Source organism: Arvicanthis niloticus, chromosome 2 (genome assembly GCF_011762505.2).
Source record: "Arvicanthis niloticus isolate mArvNil1 chromosome 2, mArvNil1.pat.X, whole genome shotgun sequence".
Taxonomy (NCBI): Eukaryota; Metazoa; Chordata; class Mammalia; order Rodentia; family Muridae; genus Arvicanthis; species Arvicanthis niloticus.
Window position 1 is genome coordinate 5,008,839 of NC_047659.1, and position 23,789 is coordinate 5,032,627.

The following is a 23,789-nucleotide window of genomic DNA, read 5'->3' on the forward strand; positions in this document are numbered from 1 at the left end:
GAGCACTTCATAGGCATCGCACACAGGGCTGGGTGTTTAGACTGAACGTCACTGCTGAGCAGATAGTTTCTATCAGCTGAAGCCCCTAAAGCCGGTCATTCTCTCCTTATCTGATAGATGCTCGGCCATGTCTGTTTTCAAAACCAGGAGTCCTGTATCCTGTTCTTGGGTACTCTTACCCACCACACCCTGAGACCAGAGGGCCATGACCCTGGCCCACCTGCCAGGAACCGGGATGGGCTTCCCAGCCTACTATAAGGCCCACCTGAGTCTCCTCACCTATGACAAGGACTAAGTGTTCCTCTTCTGGGCAGAACTTTCTGGAAGGTTTCTAGTGACATCACCTCTACCTGTGACTTGGAATCCGGACCAAGGAAGGACCAGCCCCAAGCTTGTACTTGCACGTTTGATAGGACTTCTCTCCTGGGTAGTCTACTGCTATCTTTAGAGATGGGGTCTGTCCCTACCTCAGCTCCCTCGCCTGCCTGTTAAATGGGCCCCCCTTTCTCTTCCCCCAGTACCTGCCTCTCAGGCAGAGAAGACCTGATGGTCTGTTCCACACATTGCCAGTGGCTTCCACGATACAGATTCTGTTTTCTTCAGCTACTGAGCTGTGTGACCCTAATCTGTCTTGGTGGGCCCCAGTCAGGGGGTTGGCAGTGCTGACTCTTCTCTTCTGCCTTTCCTGCATTTGGAGGTTTCCCAGCCCCCTGACTTGACTTCTGCCAGCTTCAGGTCAGCCATGTCCTCTAATCTGCTTTTCTCAATAACATCTCTTCTGACTTCGAGCCTCCTGCTTCTTCTGATGACCCCTGCCATGATACTAGTCCAGCTCCAATAAGCCAGGGTCATTCCCTCCTTCCCTGGTCTATGGTAGATCTCTTCTTCAGAGCCTATCACTGTGCCAGGTCTCAGATGCCAGGGTTTGGGATGCAGCTTCTGCGACTCCACCCCATGGGTGTTTTGTGTAGGGTGAGGTTGTTCTGTCAGGGTTGTTCTGTCAGTATAAGGCTTGATCAGTGTCCTTCTCTACTCCAGCCAAATGACCCTGTTACCAACATCTGTCAAGCAGCAGACAAGCAGCTCTTCACTCTTGTGGAGTGGGCCAAGAGGATCCCACATTTCTCTGAGCTGCCCCTGGACGACCAGGTCATCCTGCTACGGGCAGGTGAGTAGCCCGGGCAAGTGAGGCTGGAGTGGGAGGCTGCTGGTGGTACGGTGGGCTCCTGCCCCTCCTGCTCTCTAGAGCTACTTTCCCCTTCCAGCCAAGAAAGTCAGTAAAGGGTCTTCTCAGGCTGCCCGCCAGGTCTGTGTGACCTCTGCAGCCACGTTACCTTGGAAACTTCAGGTCTTTTTCTGAGCAGAGGTCTTCTTGGTACGAGTGTCTGGAATGTAGCAGCATGTCTCATAGCCAAGGGGACTGTTGGGGAGGAGTGTAGCCTTGGAACTTGGGATGGGGCTAGGTCTGCAGGCTGCCTGATCCTTATTTATTAACTGGGCACTGGGGCTTGGTGACTGTTGCTCAGATTCTACCAAGTCACCAGTAGGGGTGCTAAGATTGGGAGCCTTAGCTCTCCAACTTGGGGAGAGAATTGAGAATGGCATCTGTAGCTCTTGCTCGCTGCTGAGCTGTGGTGACAAACGACACTGCCCCACTCCAGTGAAGGGCCCCGGAGACCACGCTGTCTTGAGGGGCCTGGGCACCCTGACTTGCTTCAGTTTTCTGCTTGTACCAAGAGCTCTCAGCCTCAGCCTCAGCCTCAGCCCACCCCAGCGATAACATAAGCAGAAATGGATCTCTGTACATCATGGAGTATTTTGAAAGCTACTTAGTTGAGGTGAGGCTCACACGGGCCCTGACCTCCCTGCCTTCCCTTTGAAAGACCTCTTGGTAGACATGGGTTGCCGAGATGAACAAGATGGCTCCTTCCATGTTTGCCTCTGACTAGGTAGGCTTGTACCCATTGGGCTGAGGCGTGTGACCCACTTTGTGAACACAGAACTTGTCTGAGGCATGGGAAGCATTCTGTCCAGGAGGATTACCACTGTCCGGGTCTTTACTGCCATGGCTATGAGAACAGCAAAGCCATCTGGCCTTCTAGCCTTGAACCAACTGTTCAATGCAGGTGTTTCAGTGAGCCCTTGCCACTGAGGCATGCCAACTCATGTGGAAGGGACAGCCCTAGGGTGGAGCCTCAGATGGCCTGCTCAGTGTGGGGCTTGTTCTGGGCCCCTCCGTGTCCCCTTCGCCCGTGAAAAAGACACGTGAGGCAGTGTTCGGGTGGTTACTACAGCGAGGCTTTACTTCTTGTATAAGCAGAAGTGGAAAAGACGGAAAGACTGGAAAAGGCACTGCTTATATACACCCTAGAGTGATGTGTTCACTTCTGATTGGCTGTTCACTCATTACCCATAATACGCCCCAGGATGGGCAGTGACTTTGACGCGCTTTTTGCCTTTTGCACCTGTGCAGTCAGTTGTTTACTAGTGGGAGGACAGGATGCCCGCACCATCTTGGAATGGCGAATGCTCATGCGGCTCCCAACAGGGGCTCAGGTGCCTAGATATGAGATGAGGCAGAACTGGCTCCACATATCCTTGTGGGATCCCCGAGGTCACATTTCTGGAGGTGATCTCCCTGTGGCAAGCAGCATCTCAGGCCCCACCTCTCAAGTGCTGCTTTCCTCTGTAAAATGGGTCAGTAGGCTTGCAGCCATGATATGGGAACCGCAAGGCCTGGGATCTCAGGACACAGGGAGTTTCCAGACCTGTTTAGAAGGTTCATGTGCCACCTCATCAAGGAGCCCCCAGCAGTCTGTTCAGAGTCCTCTCTTCTCTTCCTCTTCAAGGTCCCTTTTTTTCCAAGCTTCTGGAATAGCTCTGGTTGGTTGGTGCTGGGGCCTGGGACACATGGCCCTGGGCCTGTGGCTCCAATGTGGCTTTCCTCTCAGCACTCACCTCTCCTGGTATTCTGCATGATTCAGACTGGCAGCAGCCATCTCATAGTCACCACAGGGCACATCCTTGGGGGGCAGTGTCTCCCAGCCACTCTGAGGTACATGCCCTCTTCATATACAGAAAGAAGCTTCCATGCCCTGCATGTGTTAGAGGGAGTCCTTGGGGCAGAACTTCCCAGGCTGCTACATTGATAGAGTGTGTACTTGATAGAAGGAAGAACTTCTTGGGTGCTCAGGAGCCTTTCTCTAGGGACACTTACTGGGGTCCCACTTTAGGAACCCTGACTTGAGTGTGGAAAGACGTGAATCTGGAACATGCTGCTTCCGGAGATCTGGCTGTGGGTGAGGGGAAGGGACAGTGATGGGGTCGTAGAAACAGCAGAGTGACCGTATGCCTCCTCCCTCCCCAGGCTGGAACGAGCTTCTGATCGCCTCCTTTTCGCACCGCTCCATAGCTGTGAAGGACGGGATCCTCCTTGCCACCGGCCTGCACGTGCACCGGAACAGTGCTCACAGTGCCGGGGTGGGCGCCATCTTTGACAGGTGGGCTGGGTGGCACCATCTTTGATAAATGGGCAGCATAGGTCCCATCTTTGGTAGGTAGGTAGAATGGATGCCATGTTCAACGGGTGAGAAGAGTGGGTACCATCTTCAACACATGAGTAGTGAGGCATCATCTTTGATGGTATGTGGATTGGGGACTGTCTTTGATTGGTAGGCTGTGTGGATTGTGTTCAGCAGGTAGGTGGGGTGAGTGTCCTTTTCAATAGGTGGACCATCTTGAATAGGTGTGTAGGGTGGAGACTATCTTTGACAGGTGGAGACAGGCCCCTTAGTTTCTTCCTGCTTTCTTGGGCATAGCCTCTGTGTTGGAAAGACATTAATGTGAAAAATGCAGGCCAGACGTATGGGGACTGCTGTCTGTGGAGTCCAGTGTCAGGGGAGTTGAGGCCACAGACAGCCCTCTTCCTTTGTGAGCTGAGTATCCCCAAGTATAACAAAAACAGATTATGCCACTGATACGGTTTTATGAGTGTTAACATCTGGCACATCTCAGCCATAAGCACTGTCATTGTCCCAGAATAACCTGTGCCCTGACCTATCACTGAATGACTGGTGTTTCTGATCTGCTGCTCCTCATGCCCCCAGTGGACCTGAGTCTAGAAGGCACCTCTACACGTGCCTTAGCTGCTTTTTAGAAATATTCTCAATGGAGCTGGCTGCCTGGAGTTCAGCCACATGCAAAGGCCACTTGGCCCCCGTAGTGCCTGCCTTTCTTTTGCCCACCAGGTGAGGGACTGTGACTGCCTGCCCTTCTGTCTGGATGCCCAGCCTTGGTGTACAAGCTAAGGGCCTGTGCCAGACCTCATTGTTCTGGGGACTTGGACGTCAGTTGTTGCCAGCTGAAGTTGGGCGGCTGGGGATGGTGTAGGGCATAGGGCGGTGAGTGGGGATGAGCAGGCCTCGAAGAAGAAGTGGGGTGGGGGGACATGAAGCAGGTGAGTCCCTGAGCTCCTGACATTGGAGGTGAGCAGAACCACCCACCAGTACTCTGGGATATCAAGGACAGTACACAGACTGAGCTCTTCCCAGGGAAAGGCCAGTTGGAGCACACAAGCAGATAAATGCTAGTCTCAGCTTACTGCCAAGCTCTGTGGTGCAAAACTTTGACAAGCTAACATATGGGGCCGCTCCACGGGGAAGGTTTTGGGGCTTAGCCTTATGGGGTCTGATTTGGTAGTGAGGTAGCTTTATGCTTATCTCTTCTGGAGATGCCAAGCGCTGGTTGGAGAGGTCCTAGCTTATCCTCACTGTCAAAGTGAGTGGACGGTTAAGTCTGACCCTTGGTGGCAGGGCTCCTTGCTGCTGAAGTCAGAGAGGCTGTGGTTCGGGTGACTGACACACGGGAGTGGAGCCTAGGATTCTTTCAGACTCTGTACATGTTGAGTGGGCTAAGGACACTTGAAGGTCCTTTGGAGGTGTCCCTATCTTGCTGAGGAAGCTATGTGATATCTGCTGATGAAAAGTGACTCCCACCAAGAGGCTTTGTCTCAGGGAAAGTCTAACCTGGAGCTAAAGGAAACAGCTATGTGTTCAGGGCGGCCTTGACTAGCCATACAGCAGGACATCTTGTCTCAGCTCTCCTTGGCTAATCAATCTTGGGGTTTTTCCTCTGGGCTCAGATTCCCAGACTGTGCTGGGGAGTGGAGGACCCCGTCCTCCACAGGACTGTGAGCTCATGGGATGCTTTCTTCCTATGGGCCTAACCAGGCCCAGTGCATCCAGCTATTCTTGGTCTACCCTGCGCTTCACGAGTCAGTGGATCTTCCTTGATGGGGCCCTGGTAAGAACATGTCTTAACGTGGTACCTGCTTTTTCCTTCAGGGTACTAACAGAGCTGGTGTCTAAGATGCGTGACATGCAGATGGACAAGACGGAGCTGGGCTGCCTGCGAGCCATCGTCCTGTTCAATCCTGGTACGGCTCTCCTGCCTCCACATGGTCAAGGGCACACGAGTCTTCCCATCTGCTCTGCCTCATGCTTTGACTTTCGGGGCCCAGTGTCCCCATCACAACAGACACTAATCTCCTGCCTCCACTTGTCTGGAGATTCAGTGGAGAGGCTCAAGTGGCACTCTATGCAACCAGAGTGTGCACTTGACATCAGTGCTCTCCAGCTGAGCCTTGTGGGTTCTACTGTCTACAGTGGTCTTCTGTTACAGTGAGCTCCCAGAATGGGGTTGGTGGAAGGTCTGTCTTGTTAGGTGTCCCAAGGGTAGCTAACATGTCTCAAACCTTGGCTTCAAGGGTGTTTGGGATCAGGGCAAAGTAACCTCTTGAGGACAGCAAGTCCCTTTGGTGGCTCTGGAGCTGAGGTGTTCAGGGCCTCCAAGCTGTAGTTGTCACAAAGGCTGAGACAAGGTCTTTTGTGCATGGGAGGCTATAGTGTGAGGAGTGGCCCAGGACTGTGCTCACAGCACTGGGTTGGTGGCAGATGCCACTGGTGGCCAGTCCACACAGTGATGGGAGCACACAGCTGAGAGGGTGGGATTCTTGCTGGGAAGAAATTCAGGGATTCAGGGGATGGCCCCTGGGCTAGTGGGTGCTCTGACTAGGTCATAGGAAGCTACTGAGGCTGGGGCACTTGCTTCAGCAGGGTATGCATGGGCTTCTGTATTTGAAAGCTCATCCTTGTCTGCTCGGGAAGGGGTTGAATGTGGGTTGGAAGATTGGCCGATGGGGTTTACCAGCCCTGCCCCTGGTGAGTAGAAGATATGGGGGGACAGGGACATAGGCTTCCACCCCAAATAGCTCACCAGGCTGTAATTCCTGAGTCAGCCTGATAGTTCTCCAGGTTAGGTCTGAGTGGTCTGGCTGGAGGCATGGCAAACCAGGGAGGCCTGGGCCTGGGGCTATGAGGGATAGGGAGGAACTGTCAGGGACTAGGTCAGTTGAAGGTGTTTTATGTATTCTAAGGAGCCCCCAGACCCTAAGGTACCCCCAGCATTCTTGCTGGCACACTGCCCTGATGGTGTTGGCGACTGTATTTGTGGCTTTTCTGCAGCCTGTATTGCAGCCAGTGTTTAGGCTCTGAGGAGGGGCCTCCTGGGCTCATGGTGTGGGGAGAGCCTCAGGGAAGGCCTTATAGCTGTCCCCTGTCATTGGGTCCGGGGCCCAAGAGCAGTGAAAGGATTGGTTATCCCTCATGGCCACCTGGAGAAAGATGGGGAAACTAAGTTCTTGAACGACAAGATACTGGTTCAAGGTCACTTGACTTTCAAGTGGCTGAGTGGAGGCATCTTTGCCTCTAGAGCCCCGTCCTCCTGGTCTGGGAGCTAAGGGTCTGCAGGGCAGCCGTATCTAGTTGTGTAGCATGTACACTCTCTGCCGTGCTTGCATGTGGGTAGGAGACAGTCTGGGGACTCAAGCACGTGGGTAGGAGATAGTCTGGGGGCTCTGACCTGAGGCTGTTTTTCTCTACAGATTCTAAGGGGCTCTCAAACCCTGCTGAGGTGGAGGCGCTGAGGGAGAAGGTGTACGCATCACTAGAGGCATACTGCAAACACAAGTACCCCGAGCAGCCGGGCAGGTGAGCTCCATCTCCATCCTCGAACAGCCCCCTGCCTCCACCCTTGGGCTCAGCTACACGTCTCCAAAGCCCGTTGTATATCATCAAACAATGGTGTCCTCCCCAAGACCAGCATGGGATGCTTTGTAGGCTTCGAGCAGGAGCTAGGCAGCCCTTGGGCTTATGAGTTCTGAGGATAGCCCACTTTCCCCTCTACCTGGTTGAGAGAATTGATCCATTTCCTAGTGCACAGTAGGTCCTTGCTATTCACGAGTATGAAGCCTTCTGTTCTTCACCTGTTAAGAGTCCTGGACGCTTAACATGCCAGCACAATGTAGGCGCCTTACAGTTGTGCATAGTAGGTGACTGAGGCTGGAGAACACATTCTGTGTGCTAGCCTAAGGAAGACTGACACCTAGTCATGTTCAGGTCCACAGTTCTGGGTGCATGGTCTACTGTTAAGCACACAGTAGGTGTCCAGGAGAAATGGTGCATTCCAAAGATTCAGTTCTGCTTCTTCTCCTTGCAGTCTCTCAGTCTGCAGACTAGGTGTGAGACAGGTAGTGGGAGACTGGGCAGATGGGCACACTAACCCATCTTGCTGCTGGCACACACACGGTTAACTGTCCACACTGCTGTTTAGCCCTCATCTGGTTTGGTTTAAAGTGAAACTTCCCGGAGGAGGACAGGAGGGTGGCAGCGGCTTGTTTTTCCTGGCTTCCTGCCTTAGCCCATCTCGCCAGCTCAGCAGAAAACAGCCTGTTCTCTGGCGCCTCTCCAGCCTCCAAGCTACGCTTGTGCCTTTAAACTGGGACTGTGGGGCAGCCAGCCACAGGGCTTCCTCCCTGAAATGAAAGGCATGGTTAATAATTAATGAGGCCCAGAGCCCCCTCCAGTATATAGGGAGGCCCCAAGTAGATACAGAGGTCACATGTGGGACCCCAGGTCCTGTCCCCATACCACACTGTCTTCTCTTTTCTGTCCATCTTCCCTGAGTTCTTAGACTCCTTTCCCATGCCTGCCAGTCTTTCGCCCAGGAGATACTCCAGGGTTAGAGGAACCCAAAGGCCTCCCCTGTCCTCCCCAGGGAGGTGATCCTGCTGAAGCACAGAATCCCCCAGTCACTGCTGGCTCCACCTCCCTGGAGGGTCTCCACCCTGTGGCTTGTCAGTCACCCTGAGTACCATGTGTGTCACTACCAGTGAGGCTGCCCACAGATCTTTCTGTTGCCTCTTCCTAAGACATGCCCCATGGCCTCCAGAAGGACAGCTGCTCTTGCAGAGGCCTCCAATGCACAAAAACACGTTCATGCTCTTACCTGCTGACATTTCTGTCATGTCTCTCCATTGCCGTGGAGCAAGCCCACACTTGTAACTGGTCTCCCAAACCCTGTTGGGCCTGTCCTGGCCAATAGTAGTCTTACCATTGGCTCTTCCTTTCATTTCAGGGCTTCATGGATCTTGATGCACCTCACCCTGCCACACCCCCACCCCACCCCACCCCACCCCTGCCCTTATGCTCTTTGTCTCCAAGGAGCCTCCTTTCTCTAGTTTCCCACTTCTTCCCAAAGGATCAGCTTAGGCAACTTTCTCTGCAGACCAGATTCGGGTCTCAGGCACTGGGCTCGGCTGGTCCCCAGGGAAGCTACAGGTCACCAAGTGCAGCAGGGAGCACTCCCTGGCCTGTCCTTACTGTCTGCCGTCCTGCAGGTTTGCCAAGCTGCTGCTCCGCCTGCCTGCACTGCGTTCCATCGGGCTCAAGTGCCTGGAGCACCTGTTCTTCTTCAAGCTCATCGGGGACACGCCCATCGACACCTTCCTCATGGAGATGCTGGAGGCCCCACATCAAGCCACCTAGGCCCCTGCCTCCCATGTGCCAGTCCCGCGCCCTGCCTGGACACAGCTGCTCAGCTCCAGCCCTGTCCCTGCCCTTTCTGATGGCCCGTGTGGATCTTTGGGGTGCAGTGTCCCTATGGTCCCAAAAGATGCATCACCATCGTCGCATTCTTATTAATGCTTGCCTTTGGCCCAGGGCCGCGGCCGAGCTGGTGTGACACCTAGCCAGCCCCCTGCCCTACATCAGGCTCTAAGGCTATGCTGCTGTCGCCCTGAGAGCCTTGGGGTACTTTGTGGGGTCTTCAGCCCCTGGAGCTGCCAGAGCTGGGAGAAGGGCTTGTTCTGGTTGCTGTTTGCTGTCGCTGGTTTTCGACATGCCCACGTGGCACCTCTCTTTGGAATGCTCCATCTTTACCTGTTCAGAGTCCTGGTACCCAGTTAGGATGGGAATCCACCTGGGGTCAAGAGGGAGCAGGTGGGACAGGTTGTATCCTCCTGGGTCATAGCTAACCCGGAAAGCCTGTTTTCAAAGATACCCTGAGATATCACTCCGAGGAGCAGAATTTTGGGACCACCTCAAGGCCACGTGGGCTGGAGGTCCTCTGTCATGTCCCCTGTCATGTGTCACCAACCCAGGGTTAGCCGACTATAGTAGCCTGGCTTTGCCGCCACAGTTCTTCCCTTCTGGTCTGCAAGGTGGCACCATGGATCATCCTGGAGGGCTGCCCTGGCTCAGTGGCCCTGTGGGACACTGGCTATCCTGAGGCTCAGGGAAGAGAGGAGGGCTGTTGTCTGGTTTCTGGAAAGGGGGTCTGAGGGACCTGGAGATGAACTGTGCAGACATGGCAGGTGACTGTCCTGGTGTGGCTGACTCAGCAGGCTCTGTGTGGGACTCTAGCATGGGCCCTTTCTTGGACTGGCTACTTCAGTTAGAATCCTGACAGGGACTTTCTGGGACTCCCTCTGGTATGATGGTGTCTGTGGGCAGTGTTTGTTCAGAATCTTACCCAAGGGTTCTGTCACACCTGCTAAGATGGCAGGCTGCAGACTCGGGCTTCAGCCAGCCTTGTCCCATGTGCCTCTCCAGTTGACGAGCCTTGTTTGCACTGTGGGGCCGCCTTGGGTGCCAGTCTTCATGATCTAGTCTCAGACTGCAGGGGCCCAGGTTTGTCAGGAGTAGGTGCCTTAGTGGGCATGTCCATACTGCCTTCCCAACAGCTGGTCTCCCATTGGTCTGTGGGCCGGGAGGGGAGGGCCCTCATGAAAGAGAACATCTAAGGGATTGGACCTAGAAGTGGTGGCTGGGAGGAGCCAGTTTCCTGGGCTCTGTGGGGAAGGACACATTGAGTTTTCACCTTTCAAAATCTCAAACCATTGCCAGCAGAGGCACCTATAACAGGTTCCAGAAACATCTTCCCTGTACCCCTTCTCTCCATGTAGTGGCATGGGGGACGTCTGTGGGAGACATCACAGATCCCAGGACCAGGCTTTCCTAGAAAATCTGTACAGCCTTTGGGGCTGGTAGCAGCAGGCAGAGGAGCGGATTCCCCAGTCCATCCCCAGCACCGTGCCTTCTGCAGACCTTCTCTCCACTGCTCATGTCAGCCCTGCTCTACACTGTGCTCTGCCCTCTGAGCCACTGAGGATGCTCAGCCGTTCCAGCAGAGAAAGTCCTGGGGCCGAGTCATGCCTGGCCTTGGCTGGCTGTCAGGCTTTGACTGCAAGCCCACTGGCCCACATAGCCTTACCTGCCACTGCTTGTCACTATAGAGTCCCTGGTGAGCTTTCCGCTCCTTTAGCCTCACTGTTGCTGCCATTGGAGGCAGTGCTGTTTGTTTGCAGCGGTGGTGTGGATGTGGTGGAACTAAGGAGAAAATTGGGGCTTCATTTAACCAGACCGTCAGTCATGTTACCAATCTGGCTCAATTAAGGTGATTGTAATTACTATTGTTATTTTGGTGAAACAATCTTTAATTTTCTAAAGATAGCACTAACATCAGCTCATTAGCCACCTTGTGCCCATCCCCACTTCAGCCTGGTTGGATGACAGCTGCTACCAATGGTCACGTGACTTCCACACTGCAGCTTCTGGGCCATATTCCTCATCCGTGTCACCACCCTGCTTGGAGATTCATTTGGGGCTCCTGTGACAGAGAAGTGAAGATGACCACAGGGCCTGTGGCAGCTGCCAGCCCATGTCACCTTGAAACCACAGTCACTGGGGGAATTTGGTCCCATGCCCTCAGTTTCCCAAACTACAGCATCCCCAAGGATACTGGGTGACTTGGTGACAGTGCCAAGAGACCTCGAGCCCCCTCCCCTGGCATCCCAGGATACCCGGCCAAAGCAGGCAACCAATGGCTAGTCATCTGCTGTCCCTACCTTAGAACTGGGGCGGGTGACCTGGTCCCCATGCACGCAGGTGTGTGGTGTGAACATGGACGTGCTTTACAGAGACTGCAGAGGCTGCCCACCAGCGACCGGAGTTGTGCAGCACAGTTGCTGATGTTTTGTGTTCCTTTTAATCAAGACTTTCCCATTTTCCTGTACAGTTGCTTCTTGTGAGCAAGGACCCGAGGTCCCCCTGTGGGGAAGCCGGGCTCTGGCAACTCTCTGGAGGCAGGGGATGCATCTATTTTCAGATGCTTCAGGGCTAGAGTGCCCCGATCTCTAGCCATGCCTTAGCTGGGATGTGCGGCCACCGTGGGGGAGGATGCCGCGTCCGCAGGGAGTAGATAGAGGAATGTTTAACGCACCGGGAAGGGTAAATGAATCTATTTTTGTACAAATGTAATTTTATCCCTCATGTAAACTGGATGGCATGGCGGGGGACCTGTTTTGTTTCTGCTTTGAGTGTCAAGAAGCGTTGGGACACCCTGACGCCACCGAGAAGGCAGAGGAGGCCCTTACCAGGAGGCTGAAGCTCGTGAGAACAGCACAGACAGACACTTCCTTTGGTGGGAGGGAGGGCCACAACGGGCAGGGTTTCCTTCCCCTTCTTGGTGATTTGAACAACCTTGCTCTGTCCTCGGTGCCTGCCTGCCGGCCTCTGCAGCTCCTCTGACTGTGAACTGACTTCCCTGTGTAACTGCTCTCTGGGACATTGTGACGCCGGGGGGTTGATGAACAGCAGTCTCAGGATTGTAGAAAAGAAACAAAAAGTGAGAGGAGAGACAAATACGAGCGTTTCAAAATATATCTCCACTCAGTTCTCATCTGTCCTGTCTGGGGAGTCCTGTCTGGGGAGTTGCAGACTTATGGGGTGTTGGGAATGGGAGGTCCTGTGGTTGTCCCAGCTTCCTCAGTGAGGGTCGTCTCTTCCATGTCTGCTCTGCTGTGACGCTCTCCTCTGGGGCCCCTTTGAGGCCTGTACAAAGCCATCCCCAGTCCATGTGTTACTACCTGCCCAGCCCTGGCTTTCCTGCACCCAGCTTCTACTTCAGTGCTAGCTAGAGTGGGCAGGAGGTTCACACGGAGGGGCCCAGATACGTGATGTCATCTAACTGCCCGATTAATTACAGGTTAACTATGCCCCATCTGTGCCATCTCCTGTGATAAATGCCCTTTGTCTCTGTGCTGTCTGCAGGTTAGGCTGCATCTGACCCCAAGTTTGGTGGCACTGCCCTGTCATCTCATGCCCCTCTGTGCTGATGGGTTCACTCCTGGGAGACACTGGGTACCAGTCTGAGGCTGGGAGCAGTGGGACCTGAAGGGCCTTGTGATGTTGGACATTTGTAGCTGTGACCAGCAGCCTGCAGCGCTGGGCTCCTTGAGATCCCTGTGTAGGAGCGTTCCAACACAGCGCACTTCCATACACATGTAACTGCAATCACTGCAGTACCCTATATATTGCCCCCTTGGCTTCAGAGGGCAATGAGAAGCTGGGCCCAGACTGTTGGGAATCAGGACCTTTCTACTGCCATTCCCGCATCCTCGGGCTCACAAAAGGAAGAAACCCCAAAACAAGAAGCTGCTGTCTCCTGAAGTAGCCTTCCCTAGGTCCCTGGTTAGTGAGACTTTGCAAGATGCAATTTCTTCTCTTTACCAAGAGGGACTTTGTCCTGAGCCATGTCTTCCCCTGGCTAGAGCCAGTGCCATCCCTCAGGTTCAATGTGGATCTTTGGCAGTCTGGAGGTAGGGGACCTGGAGGGTCTCTGAATCACTGAGCTGCCTACCTGATGCCTCTGGGGGAGTGCAGCCCTCTGCCAGCCCATCTGGCCCTCTGTCATTAAACTTCTTCATGCCCAAGGGTCATGCTGGCCTGGTCTGGAAAGAGGGTCACCTCTGAGAGGAGTGGTGACTTATCTAGGCTTCTGTATCCTCTCTGTACTGACCTCACCATGCATCAGAAGCTGGGTTGGTCCTCTATTGGCCCTAACCCCTCTACAGAAGTCTGAAAGGACAACGGACCCTGTGAGAGGTTTCACAGAGAGCAAAGTGACCAACTGGAGAACAACTGCAGAAAGGGCAGTTCTTAGGGTTCTTGGTGTTGGGTTTTAGTGACCCATGGGTAATGGGGTGAGAAGGGATGGTGGCAGGCAAGTCTGGGTGGGGCAGGGCTGGCCCTAGCTCGGGTCTCCTAGCTCAGGTACATGAGACTGACCACCGCCAGGGACATAGTACTGCAGAATGCTCTACCAACTTAGCAGACCCAGGCTGCCTGCTGGAATCACTTGGCAACCTGGTCTAAGGCCTCCTTGCTGCCTCTGGTTGCCATGGCAATGCCTGCTCAGGGCAGTCCCTCTGGACCAGAGATGCTGGGCTTGATAAGTTTATCAGCAGCAGAATCAGTCAGTGGCAGGCTGAGCCAGCCTCTAGGCCTGTGTAACCTGAGAAGCCAGGGTGGGGGTAAGGCCTCCGGTCTGGAGACACAGCTTGGTGGAATATCACCAAGCCCCCATTTTCTTTCTCTGGTCTTATGCCCAGTACCAGGAGCTAAGGGACAGGAAAGAACAGACCTGCCACTCAGCAAGCAATAGTGGTAAAATGAGTGTGTATGATGGTGGTAGTAGTGGGCACATCTTGGAGCAAATGGGGCTAGCCTTGTCTCTAGGCCTGAGGACAGCAGTGCCATACAAGATATGTCAGAAAAGTTGGGCAAGGAGGGGTCAGAGCATTGAGGTAGTCAAGGGAGGTGGCAATTCAGAGGGGAGTGCATCCTGGCTGACTCAGAGAGTGAAGAAATGGTCAGCTGATGCAAAGGTCCAGAGAAATGGCAGGAGACACTCTGAGGGGTGGAAAATGAAGGCCCAGCTTGCCAGTCCTTGTAGAGGCTTCCTGAATTGCTGTGCCAATACATATTAGAAGCCTGAGGCCATGGAAGATATCCTGGGTGGCCTAGGATTGACTGCAGCATAATCAGTTCCCAAATGTAAGGTGGCACTGCCCCCTGCTGGAGATTCCCTCCAGGGCCTTGTGCTCTGCAGTGTGCTCTGTCCCCTGTGATTAGTCCTAAGGCAAACAGTTCACCATGCTGACAAGAGCAGGGCTCGGCAGGATTGTAGCATCTGTTCACCAGGACCCGGGGGAATGTGCAAGGCTAGGTTCATATCACCACTGCTAGATTGGCAGGAGGGGCAAACCTTGGGTCTATTTCCCCATCTTTGACAAGGACAGATCCCCACGTCCAGGGTCCTGGTAACAAGAGTCCCAGTCACTTGGGAGACATTCTTCAGGTGCCACTTGCTCTTCTGCAAGTGGATTCAGATACCAGCCTTGAGACCCACCTTGAAGAAGACTGGGCTGAAGGCCCAGGTCCCAGGAAAAGGCACTATTTCCCTTGCCTACTCGAAGAAGGGTCAGGAAGATGAGGCACCATGGCACCCTCAAAGAGGAACAGTGAATCTTGGAGATCCTACCTGAGGAGGTCAAATAGGGGGGAAAGCTTGAGACTGTGAGGAAACTTGATTGCTCCCTTCCTCTCCCTCTCTCCCCTCCCTCCCTCTTCTCCCCCTCCTTTCTATCCTTCCTTTTATCTCTCCCTCCCTTTTCCCTCCCCTTCTCTCCTTCCCTCCCTCTCTCCTTTCTTCCCTTTCTTTTCTCGCCCTCTCTTTTCTTTCTCTCCCCTTGTTCCCCTCTCCCTTCTGTTTTTCCTTTTATTTCTCCCTCCCCCTTTCCTCCCCCTCCTCTCCTCTTCATTCCCTCTCTCCATTTTTCTTCCCTCTCTTCCCCTCTCCCTCCCCTTCCCCCTCTTCCTCTCCCTCCCTCCTTCCTTCCCTCCCTTCCTTCTTCCCCTCCCCTGTGCCTCACTTCTGTCCCTCCTTTTATCTCTCGCCCCCTTTCCTCCTCTCTCCTTTCCTGTCTTTCTCCTTTCATTCATTTATGCAATCTTCCTGCCACCCCACCCATCTATCTTTCTGTTTATCCAACTGCTCACTCACTGTCTACCAATCTATTCTTCTACTCTTCCATATATTTACTCAACCATCTGTACATCTGCCCATCCATCTTTCCATCTACCCATCTATTGTCTCTCTGTCTGGACATTTCCTAGGCTTAGGCTCCATCCTGAGCAAGCTTTTATTCCTCCAGGATAGGAATCCCTAAGACTCTAGGTTGCTTTCCTCCTGTCCCTGTCACTGTGTGTGTGTGTGTGTGTGTGTGTGTGTGTGTGTGTGTGTGTGTGATGTGACTGATGCCCTGAAACCCACACCGAGAAAGAAACCAGCTCCAGTGTCCTAGATGCTGAAAGATGAGGGAATTCTGTCCTCTGGAGCAGCTGGCTGGAGTATCACCTTCTGTCTTCCTGTTGTCAAGAGCTGTCAGTGTGTGGTCCAGCTTGTCTTGGGGGCAGTGGTACCCTATGCCCTGGTGAGAGGGTCAGGAAGTCAGGCCTGGGTCTCAAGTCCAGCTCATGGAAGCAGACAATGTTATTTCCCTGGCTTCAGACTCATATCTGTGGGTGGTGTCAGACCTGCCATAGTTATTGTGTTCTGTAGGCTCAGGAGGGCAACACACAAGGATCCTTTGCCAAAGAGTAGGGTAACAACCTCACAAGGGTAGTTAGCCAAGAGCTCAGGCTAGAAATTGTCCAGGAGAATGGGTCACTACTCTGGGTCAGCTGTCAAGCCTCTGCTCCCAGGCCAGTGCTCTGGACGAAAGCAGGCCCAGGCCTGCCTTGAAGGACTTCACAGCTGTGGGGATGGAGCCACACACTCAGGGCCTGCAGCCCAAGTCTGGATCTGCTTAGAGTCAAACAGGGAGATGGAGGGAAGGAGGGCAGGAGGCCTCAGGATGGGCAAGGAGCACAGCTGCAGAAGCCAACTTCCTGTTGCTGCAGGCCTGGTGTGTGTGTCTGTGTATCTGTGTCTGTGTGTGTCTTACACACTCTAAATTCCCAAGATGCACTTGAAGATTCAGAAAGAAGAGAGGCTGCTGCTGCCAGAGGCTTCCGATAGTCCCACTGGAAGCAGGCCTGAGGGCAGCCTTTGGCAAACAGGTTTTGAAAAGCTGAAGATGGCCCAACAATCACCATCCATGGCATGCACACTGCAGGTTTGAAAACTTACATCTACCCCAAACCTTGCCAGGGAACACTGATAACACCTTTCCCCTAATAACTTCAAGGTAGAAGAAACCAAGATATCCTTTGATGACTGCCCCCCGCCCCCCCCGGCCCTGTGCTATTCAATGATGCGCAGCAATAAATGGGTGGTGTCGGGGGCAGCCTGGACACACGGCAACATCCCAAATGGTTCACATTATGGAAATATCAAGGAGACCCCTTCTTTGAGTGTGCTTGGGGCTCTACCGAGAGGAAGACAGAGTTGATGAAAGCCAGGAGTCTTTCGTAGATCAGTAAAGTTATTCTGGGCTATCCAGGGTCAGTGGGCACTTGTCAGCACCTTCTGGCATCATGAGACAAGGCTCCCATGAAGGTGGAGGTGGAGGACATGGTTAGCCTGTGTCATAGGAGTAGAGCGTCTCTAAAGGCAAGACAGCTGCCTGGTGGCTTGGCAGCAGGGGAGGGTGAACCAGCGGAGGTCAGGGGGCTATGCAGGGTAATGCAGTAATTGGATTGTAGCTGGAAGTTTGAAATCCACAAGGCTGTGCTCGTGTAAATAAATGGTTGAATAAATAAACACAAAGGGCGGGGAAGAGGAAGGGAAATTCCAAACAAACTTTGCCTCCCTCAGCAGATATGGAGTGGAAGCTTCCGTTTGTGCGGGAGTATGAGGCCTGCATGGTGACATCCCCAGAGGAGCCTGGTGTGCAAGGGAGAGAAAAGTGACACTGTCACCCAGGGCCACACTGTGACAGCAGCACATCCACCATCACCTCGATGGATATTAGCCTTTTTTACTTGACCAGTACAGGGGAAACAAGTAGGAAAGATTAATCATCAATCACTCTTTGACATTTCCAATCACGGTCCAAGCATTGTGCTGTTTTTGGCTTATCACAGGGGGAGGGGCGGGTGGGCAGAACTTGCTGTGAGGCAGAGCTGCATATCTCATGGCAACTGGGAAGCCGAGGGGGAGAGTGGGAGGGTCCAGGGCAAGCCATACCCTTCAATTCAGGTCCCCTGTGTACTACAGCCAGCCACCAGCTCCCATCTAGTGGGTTAATCCAATCACAGAGTTAGTGGCTTCAGTCTCCACTCACCCCTTGAAAGTGTCACTATCTGAGGACCACACCTTTAACACCTGAGCTTTTAGGGCTATGCTTGATATAGAAAAGCCAAAACATTCCATTCAAAGGCTCATGTAAGTCTATTACTGAGTCCCAGAAGTCTGAAGCGGTCCTACTACAAACTGGGTATGGTGGAATACTCCCATAAGTTCTTCACTCAGGAGGCCAAAGCAGGAGCATTGTGTCTCAATTTTGAGGCCTGGCTGAGCTATACATACCAAGAGCCTTTCTTTAATAAAAAAAAAAAAAATCAGCCCAAGGCTCCCTCTGCACAGGCCCCGGTAGAACCAGAAAGGCAGCAGTGTACTTCCAGGATACAGAGGCTTGGCAGAAATGGACGAACCACCAGGGGGCACTCCAGACACCTTACGTCATCAAAAGAGACGTCCTGAGAAACCCACGGAAATATGGTGAGTAAATGTGACACAGTGACATAATCACAAAACTATCAATACTACCTCAGTTAAGGAATGTGATAAAGATGAGACACGGGGAGAGACTGAGGCAGGAGGAGGAGAGGTGGGAGGAATGAAGGGAGGAGACAGAGGGAGGAAGGAAGGGAGGGAGGAAGACACTAGGAACGTGCGGAATCTCTGTTGACAGCAAGTCTCCAGCAAACCTAAAACCATTTTAAGGTTTACAAATGTATTATGGGGTGTGATCATTATGCAACACCTGATGCAGGCCCTGTTGGAGCCTCCGGGAACTAGGCCAGGTGTGTTTTTGTTTAATGTTTTATTAGCATATATTAATCCTATATAATAACAGGTTACAGCCAAGTGTGGTGGCACACACATTTAATCCCAGCACTCTGGAGGCAGAGGCAGGCAGATCTCTGTGGGTCTGAAGCCAGCTTGTCTACATGGTGAGTTCTAGAGAAATCTGCCTGTGTATTTCCTCAGGAGCAGCCTGTGGACAGAAGACGGGGAGGAAGAGAACAGAGCAAGCTTGCATCCTGTGGTATGGTCAGAGCAGAGAGCATCTCCTGGGATAGCTCATGCCTCCTCTCCGTTCTCTTCTCTGCTCCCCACTTCTAAACGACTCCCTTGCTCAGGTGTGCTCAGGTACGCAGCTGCTTTATAAAGTGACTGCTGCCTTGCAGGTGACCAGGGGGCTGTCCCATCACCTGACAACTCTGCTTTCTGTGTGCGTGATTAGCACACAGAAAACTATTACAAATCTAAGGGTGTCAAGAATCAACACGCTGTGGCAATGGGCTAGAGGTATCCACAGTGTGGACACACTGGACTTCCGAGCAGAACAGCACAGTGTGGGGATGGAGGGCAAGTTGGCTCTCTGGGGCTAAAGGGTCCTGGGGTGAGCAGGCGGAGACTTCTCAGAGGTTTGAAGGCTACGCTGTCATGGAGGCCTGTGACTTGCCAGAGTGGGGACAAGTCAGTGGGAAAGTTCAGGAATCTGACAATAAATGCAAACCAGGTGAGCTTGGAATTCCACTCACATGCCATTCTAAACAGCAAAGGAAGATGTGGCACAATAACAAGCAATGGACAAATGCACTGTGGGGCAGGGGCTACTCTGAGCTGCTGACTGCTCCAGCCGGCAGCAGTGGCCACCATGCTGGGAAGGAAGATCAGAGACCCTGCCCTAGGCACGGGAGATGAATGCCAGATGACTTACTCTGCTGCAGCATGAGAACTGTGGAGGGCGTGTCTGACAGCCAATAGAAGAACAACCATCAGCTGCCTGTGAAGGGCTGAGTCCAGCCGGGAGCGTAGCCATCAGTAGTGCCTAAGCATTCCAGGCTTCAGGTCTGACTCTGCCACCACCCTGGCTCTGGTGGCCACTTCCTGTTGGTGGGATCAGGTATCAGCCCCCCTGGAAAACTCTAGAAACTCCCCCACTCCCTGTCTGCCCTTTTCCTGGCAGAGGCTGGCTTTTCCGTCTGCAGAAGTTTAACAGTCTGTCAAGCTGGGGTGCAAATCTTGGAGCTGACAGCAGGCTATGTTGTCTCTCACTTCAAACTGGACTGAAGACTGCTTTAAAGGGGAGACTTCTGTGGATTGTTGCATCGAAATCATTTTGAATGGAAGAGGGACTTCACAAACTCTTTATATTCCTGTAACCAGATTTTTTCCCCTTGATGTCACTAGGGGCAGAATGCTCCCTAGACTCACCACAACCTTGTTTTATTTTGTTTCTGTCCCAGAGAGTCCCTTGTGAATTGAGTATCTGTAGTACCTGTGAACCAGGCTGGGTACATGAGGTACCCATGTATCACCTGGCAGCACCCATATCCACCACCAGAGGGCAGCATGACCTCACTAAGTGCAGGTCAATACCGCCCCCGGCCCCCGGGTCTCCTAGCAACCATTTCCTAGACCCTCCCGCTTTGAAGCCCCAGCTGAGTTCACCTATGCTGCCCCAGAGGCCAAGGTCCTGCCTGGAAACGGCCTTGGAGGATAGCAGAGCCCCTGCTTGTTCCTTGAGGGTGTGCAGGTGCTGAGCATCAGCAGGAAGGCATCAGCAGACCTCCATCCCTGTGTCCTAGAACACCAGTCCTTCAGCACCGTTGGAAGTGTGCTCGAAAACATTGACAGCCCCTTGCTGTCCCAGGCCCCCAGGGCCCCAGTGGGGACAGTCAGATGACTTAGTTGAGTGCAGACTCAGAGAAGGGAGCTTATGGTTCTGTGGGCTTGACTAGCTGTCTGTGCTGGGCTAGAGCAGAACTGTGCAGCAGTTAGCCAGGGCCTCAGGCAATGGGAGACATTTGTCTTCAGGCACTGATTCTCCGCATATTCATCTGTTTACCCAGCTATGTATCCATGCATAACTCTACCTGCCCACCCACCCGCCCATGAATCTACTCAACAGCTGTCTATCTGTCCATTTGTCTGTCCACCAGTCTGTCCATCCATCTACTCATCTACTCATCCATCCATCCATCCATCCATCCATGCATCCATCCACACATCCATGCATCCATCCACACATCCATCCACACATCCATCCACACATCCATGCATCCATCCGCACATCCATGCATCCATGCATCCATCCACACATCCATGCATCCATCCACACATCCATGCATCCATCCACACATCCATGCATCCATCCACACATCCATGCATCCATCCACACATCCATGCATCCATCCGCACATCCATGCATCCATGCATCCATGCATCCATGCATCCATCCATCATCCATCCATCATCCATGCATCCATGCATCCATCCACCATCCATCCATCCATGCATCCATCCATCATCCATGCATCCATGCATCCATCCACCATCCATCCATCCATCATCCATCCATCATCCATCCATTCATCCATTCATACATACATACATGCATCCATCATTCATTCATCCATCCATCCATCCACCCACACATCCATCCATCCACACATCCATTCATCCATCATCCATCCATCCATCATCCATCCATTCATCCACACATCTATCCATCCATCCACACATCCATCATCCATCCATCCATTCATCATCCATCCATGCATCCATGCATCCATCCATCCATGCATCCATCCATGCATCCATCCATCCATCCATCCATGCATCCATCCATGCATCCATCCATCCATCCATCCATCCATCCACACATCCATCCATCCATCCATCCACACATCCATCCATCTATCCATCCATCCATCCATCCATCCACACATCCATCATCCATCCATCCACACATCCATCTATCTGTCCATCCATCCATCAACACATCCATCCATCATCCATACATCCATGCATCCATCCACCATCCATCCATCCATCATCCATCCATTCATCCATCCATCCATACATACATACATCCATGCATCCATCATTCATTCATCCATCCATCCATCCATCCATCCACACATCCATTCATCCATCATCCATCCATCCACCCATCTATCCATCCATCCATCCATCATCCATCAATCATCCATCCATCCATCCATCATCCACCCATTCATCCACCCATCTGTCCATCCATCCATCCATCCATCATCCATCAATCATCCATCCATCCATCTATCCATCCATCCACACATCCATCCATCATCCATCCATCCATCATCCATCCATTCATCCATGCATCCATCCATCCACCCACACATCCATCATCCATCCATCCATCCATCCATCCATTCATCATCCATCCATGCATCCATGCATCCATCCATCCATGCATCCATCTATTCATCCATCCATCCATCCATCCATCCATCCATCCATCCATCCATCCACACATCCATCCATCCATCCTCCATCCATCCATGCATCTGTATCTATTCATCTACCACCCACATATATGTCCCTCCACTTATCCTTTAAGTCCCCCATCTGTCCATCTGTCTACTCACCCATCTCACCAACCTACCCATCTGTCCATCTAGCTATCCTCCTGTTGGTATTCCATTGACCCGCCCACCCATTCACATATCCACCCAGCCTCCATCCATCTACCTGTCCACCCATGCTTCCACTGACCCATCCTCCATCTGCTCATCCTCCCATCCACTTATCAGAAAATGCCGTTGGAGGCGTGCGGCCAGATCATGTGCGTGACTCCAGGGAAATGCAGAGCTTTTGTGCAGCAGAAAACTCACATGAACCAAATATGCAACTGAAAATTGATAACTTCCTGCTAGCCACATTAAAACCAGGTGAAATGAATTTCATATTTTATTTAACCCAGTGTGTGGAACGGTTTCTATTTCCACATGAATTCAATATGAGCCCTAAATAAGCCATTTTTAACTTGAATGTTGGTACGCAGCCCTCAAGACCTGGTGTCTACCTACCTCACCACGCCAACACATCTCCCTTGGGTCCTGACATAGTTCAAGCTCTCCAGACCCACTCTGTTGTCTGATTAGGGTCTGGGGTGTTCTCCCAGGCTGCATCCTGGCTGCAGGTACAGACTTGAGTGGGCCACTATAGTGAAGTGACCATCCCAGTGGGCAAGGTAAGTCTTCCCAGTTGATGTGGCAATTGAATCAGCACTGAGGGATGAATAGGAGTTCTTCAAGGACAAAACAGTGAAAAAAAAAAAAAAAAACCCTTCAATGTCATTTCTGGTTATGTCTCCAGACAGTCTTCCAACAGTTGGGGGACATCAGGTATGTTCAGTGGCCCTCCCACCAGGCGCTGTGAAGAAACCATGACGTGCAGTCTTCTGCCACAGCCGAGCTCTATGCCCCTACTGTATGATGTGGAGCCAGGAGACCCTGTTCAAGCACCTCTCCTGGCTGCTGCTGGGAGACCCACTGGTCTGCCTTTGCTGCCTCTGTCGGTGCCCTGCCATCTGGGTGGAACAGAAACTCATTCTTTCTCCTGCAGGTGGTGCCACTGTGGTTAGAGCAGGTCCAGTCCTTTCTGCACTTTGGAGGGAGCTGTGGCTCCTCTAACTGGGTCCAGCTTCTGTTTCCTAAGGATTTTCTGAGATCATCAAGGCTGTTTTCATATGCCTGGGAAGCTTCCAGAAACTTCTTCCATGCGGTTCAGACACAGAGGGAATTCCTGGAACCCATCTGTAAGCAGGCTTCTGCTCTGACAATCTTCTCCAGGTCTAACTGAAATCCCTCTTGCTGCTGGTTCAATGCACTCTTCTTGTGGGCCTGGGTTCCCAGCAGGAAGCAAGAAAGTGTCTGTACCTTCTTTATAATAGGGCTCCCTTAGCTGGGAGGAACACTGCCTGCTCCTTGCAGGGCTGAGATGGCCCATCCCCACCTACCTGAGGGTCCCAGGAGGGAACACATGGGACTCCACAGATATGGCAACACTAATATTCAGGTATAAGACCTTCTTAAGTGAAAGAAAGAAATTGCAGTCTTTCTCAAGAGGGGCCACACCTATTACAGCCATGCCAGTCTTGGTTTCTGGAAGCTGCTCCCTGCTCCAGAAACTTCTGGGGGTAGGAGGAGCGGGAGACCAGTTGGATCTAGGTTCTGTCATAGGTGGTCTTGGGCCCTGGACATGTCATAGCCTCTGTCATGACAACCCTGACTTCTTCCTATAGCACTGTGAATTTCCTTCTAGCTTTCCCATCTGACTCTCCTGCTGCTCCACAGGGCTCACAGGAGATGAGGTGCGATGGCCTCTCTTCCCACCTTGCCCTGGGGTTATGGACACTATCTAGTCAAGGGTTAACTTGGCAGGCTTGGTTTGGCCACACCCTGCACAGTTCCCAAAGGCATGGCTCTGACCCAACTCCTGGTAGGTGACCTCTGACCTCAACCCACTTGGAGAGTCTGGCCTGACAGTGTCTGTGTTTGCTGATGGTCTCGGGTCACCTCAGTGGTCCTTGCTGACAGTGTGATTTATGG

General features: G+C 52.7%; 1 protein-coding gene across 5 annotated transcripts in view; it reads left to right on the top strand.

Moving 5' to 3' along the window:
* Positions 1–12,075, top strand: part of Rxra (retinoid X receptor alpha) — an 86,501-nt gene extending 74,426 nt beyond the window's left edge. For all 5 annotated transcript variants that reach the window (XM_076928336.1, XM_076928338.1, XM_076928337.1 and 2 more), the window contains 5 exons: positions 1,039–1,168; positions 3,368–3,500; positions 5,343–5,434; positions 6,941–7,046; positions 8,735–12,075. In XM_076928336.1, coding sequence (XP_076784451.1) covers positions 1,039–1,168; positions 3,368–3,500; positions 5,343–5,434; positions 6,941–7,046; positions 8,735–8,882 — 609 coding nt within the window. In that variant the 3' untranslated portion in view covers positions 8,883–12,075. The remainder of the gene's footprint in view (positions 1–1,038; positions 1,169–3,367; positions 3,501–5,342; positions 5,435–6,940; positions 7,047–8,734) is intronic.
* Positions 12,076–23,789: the final 11,714 nt, after the last annotated feature.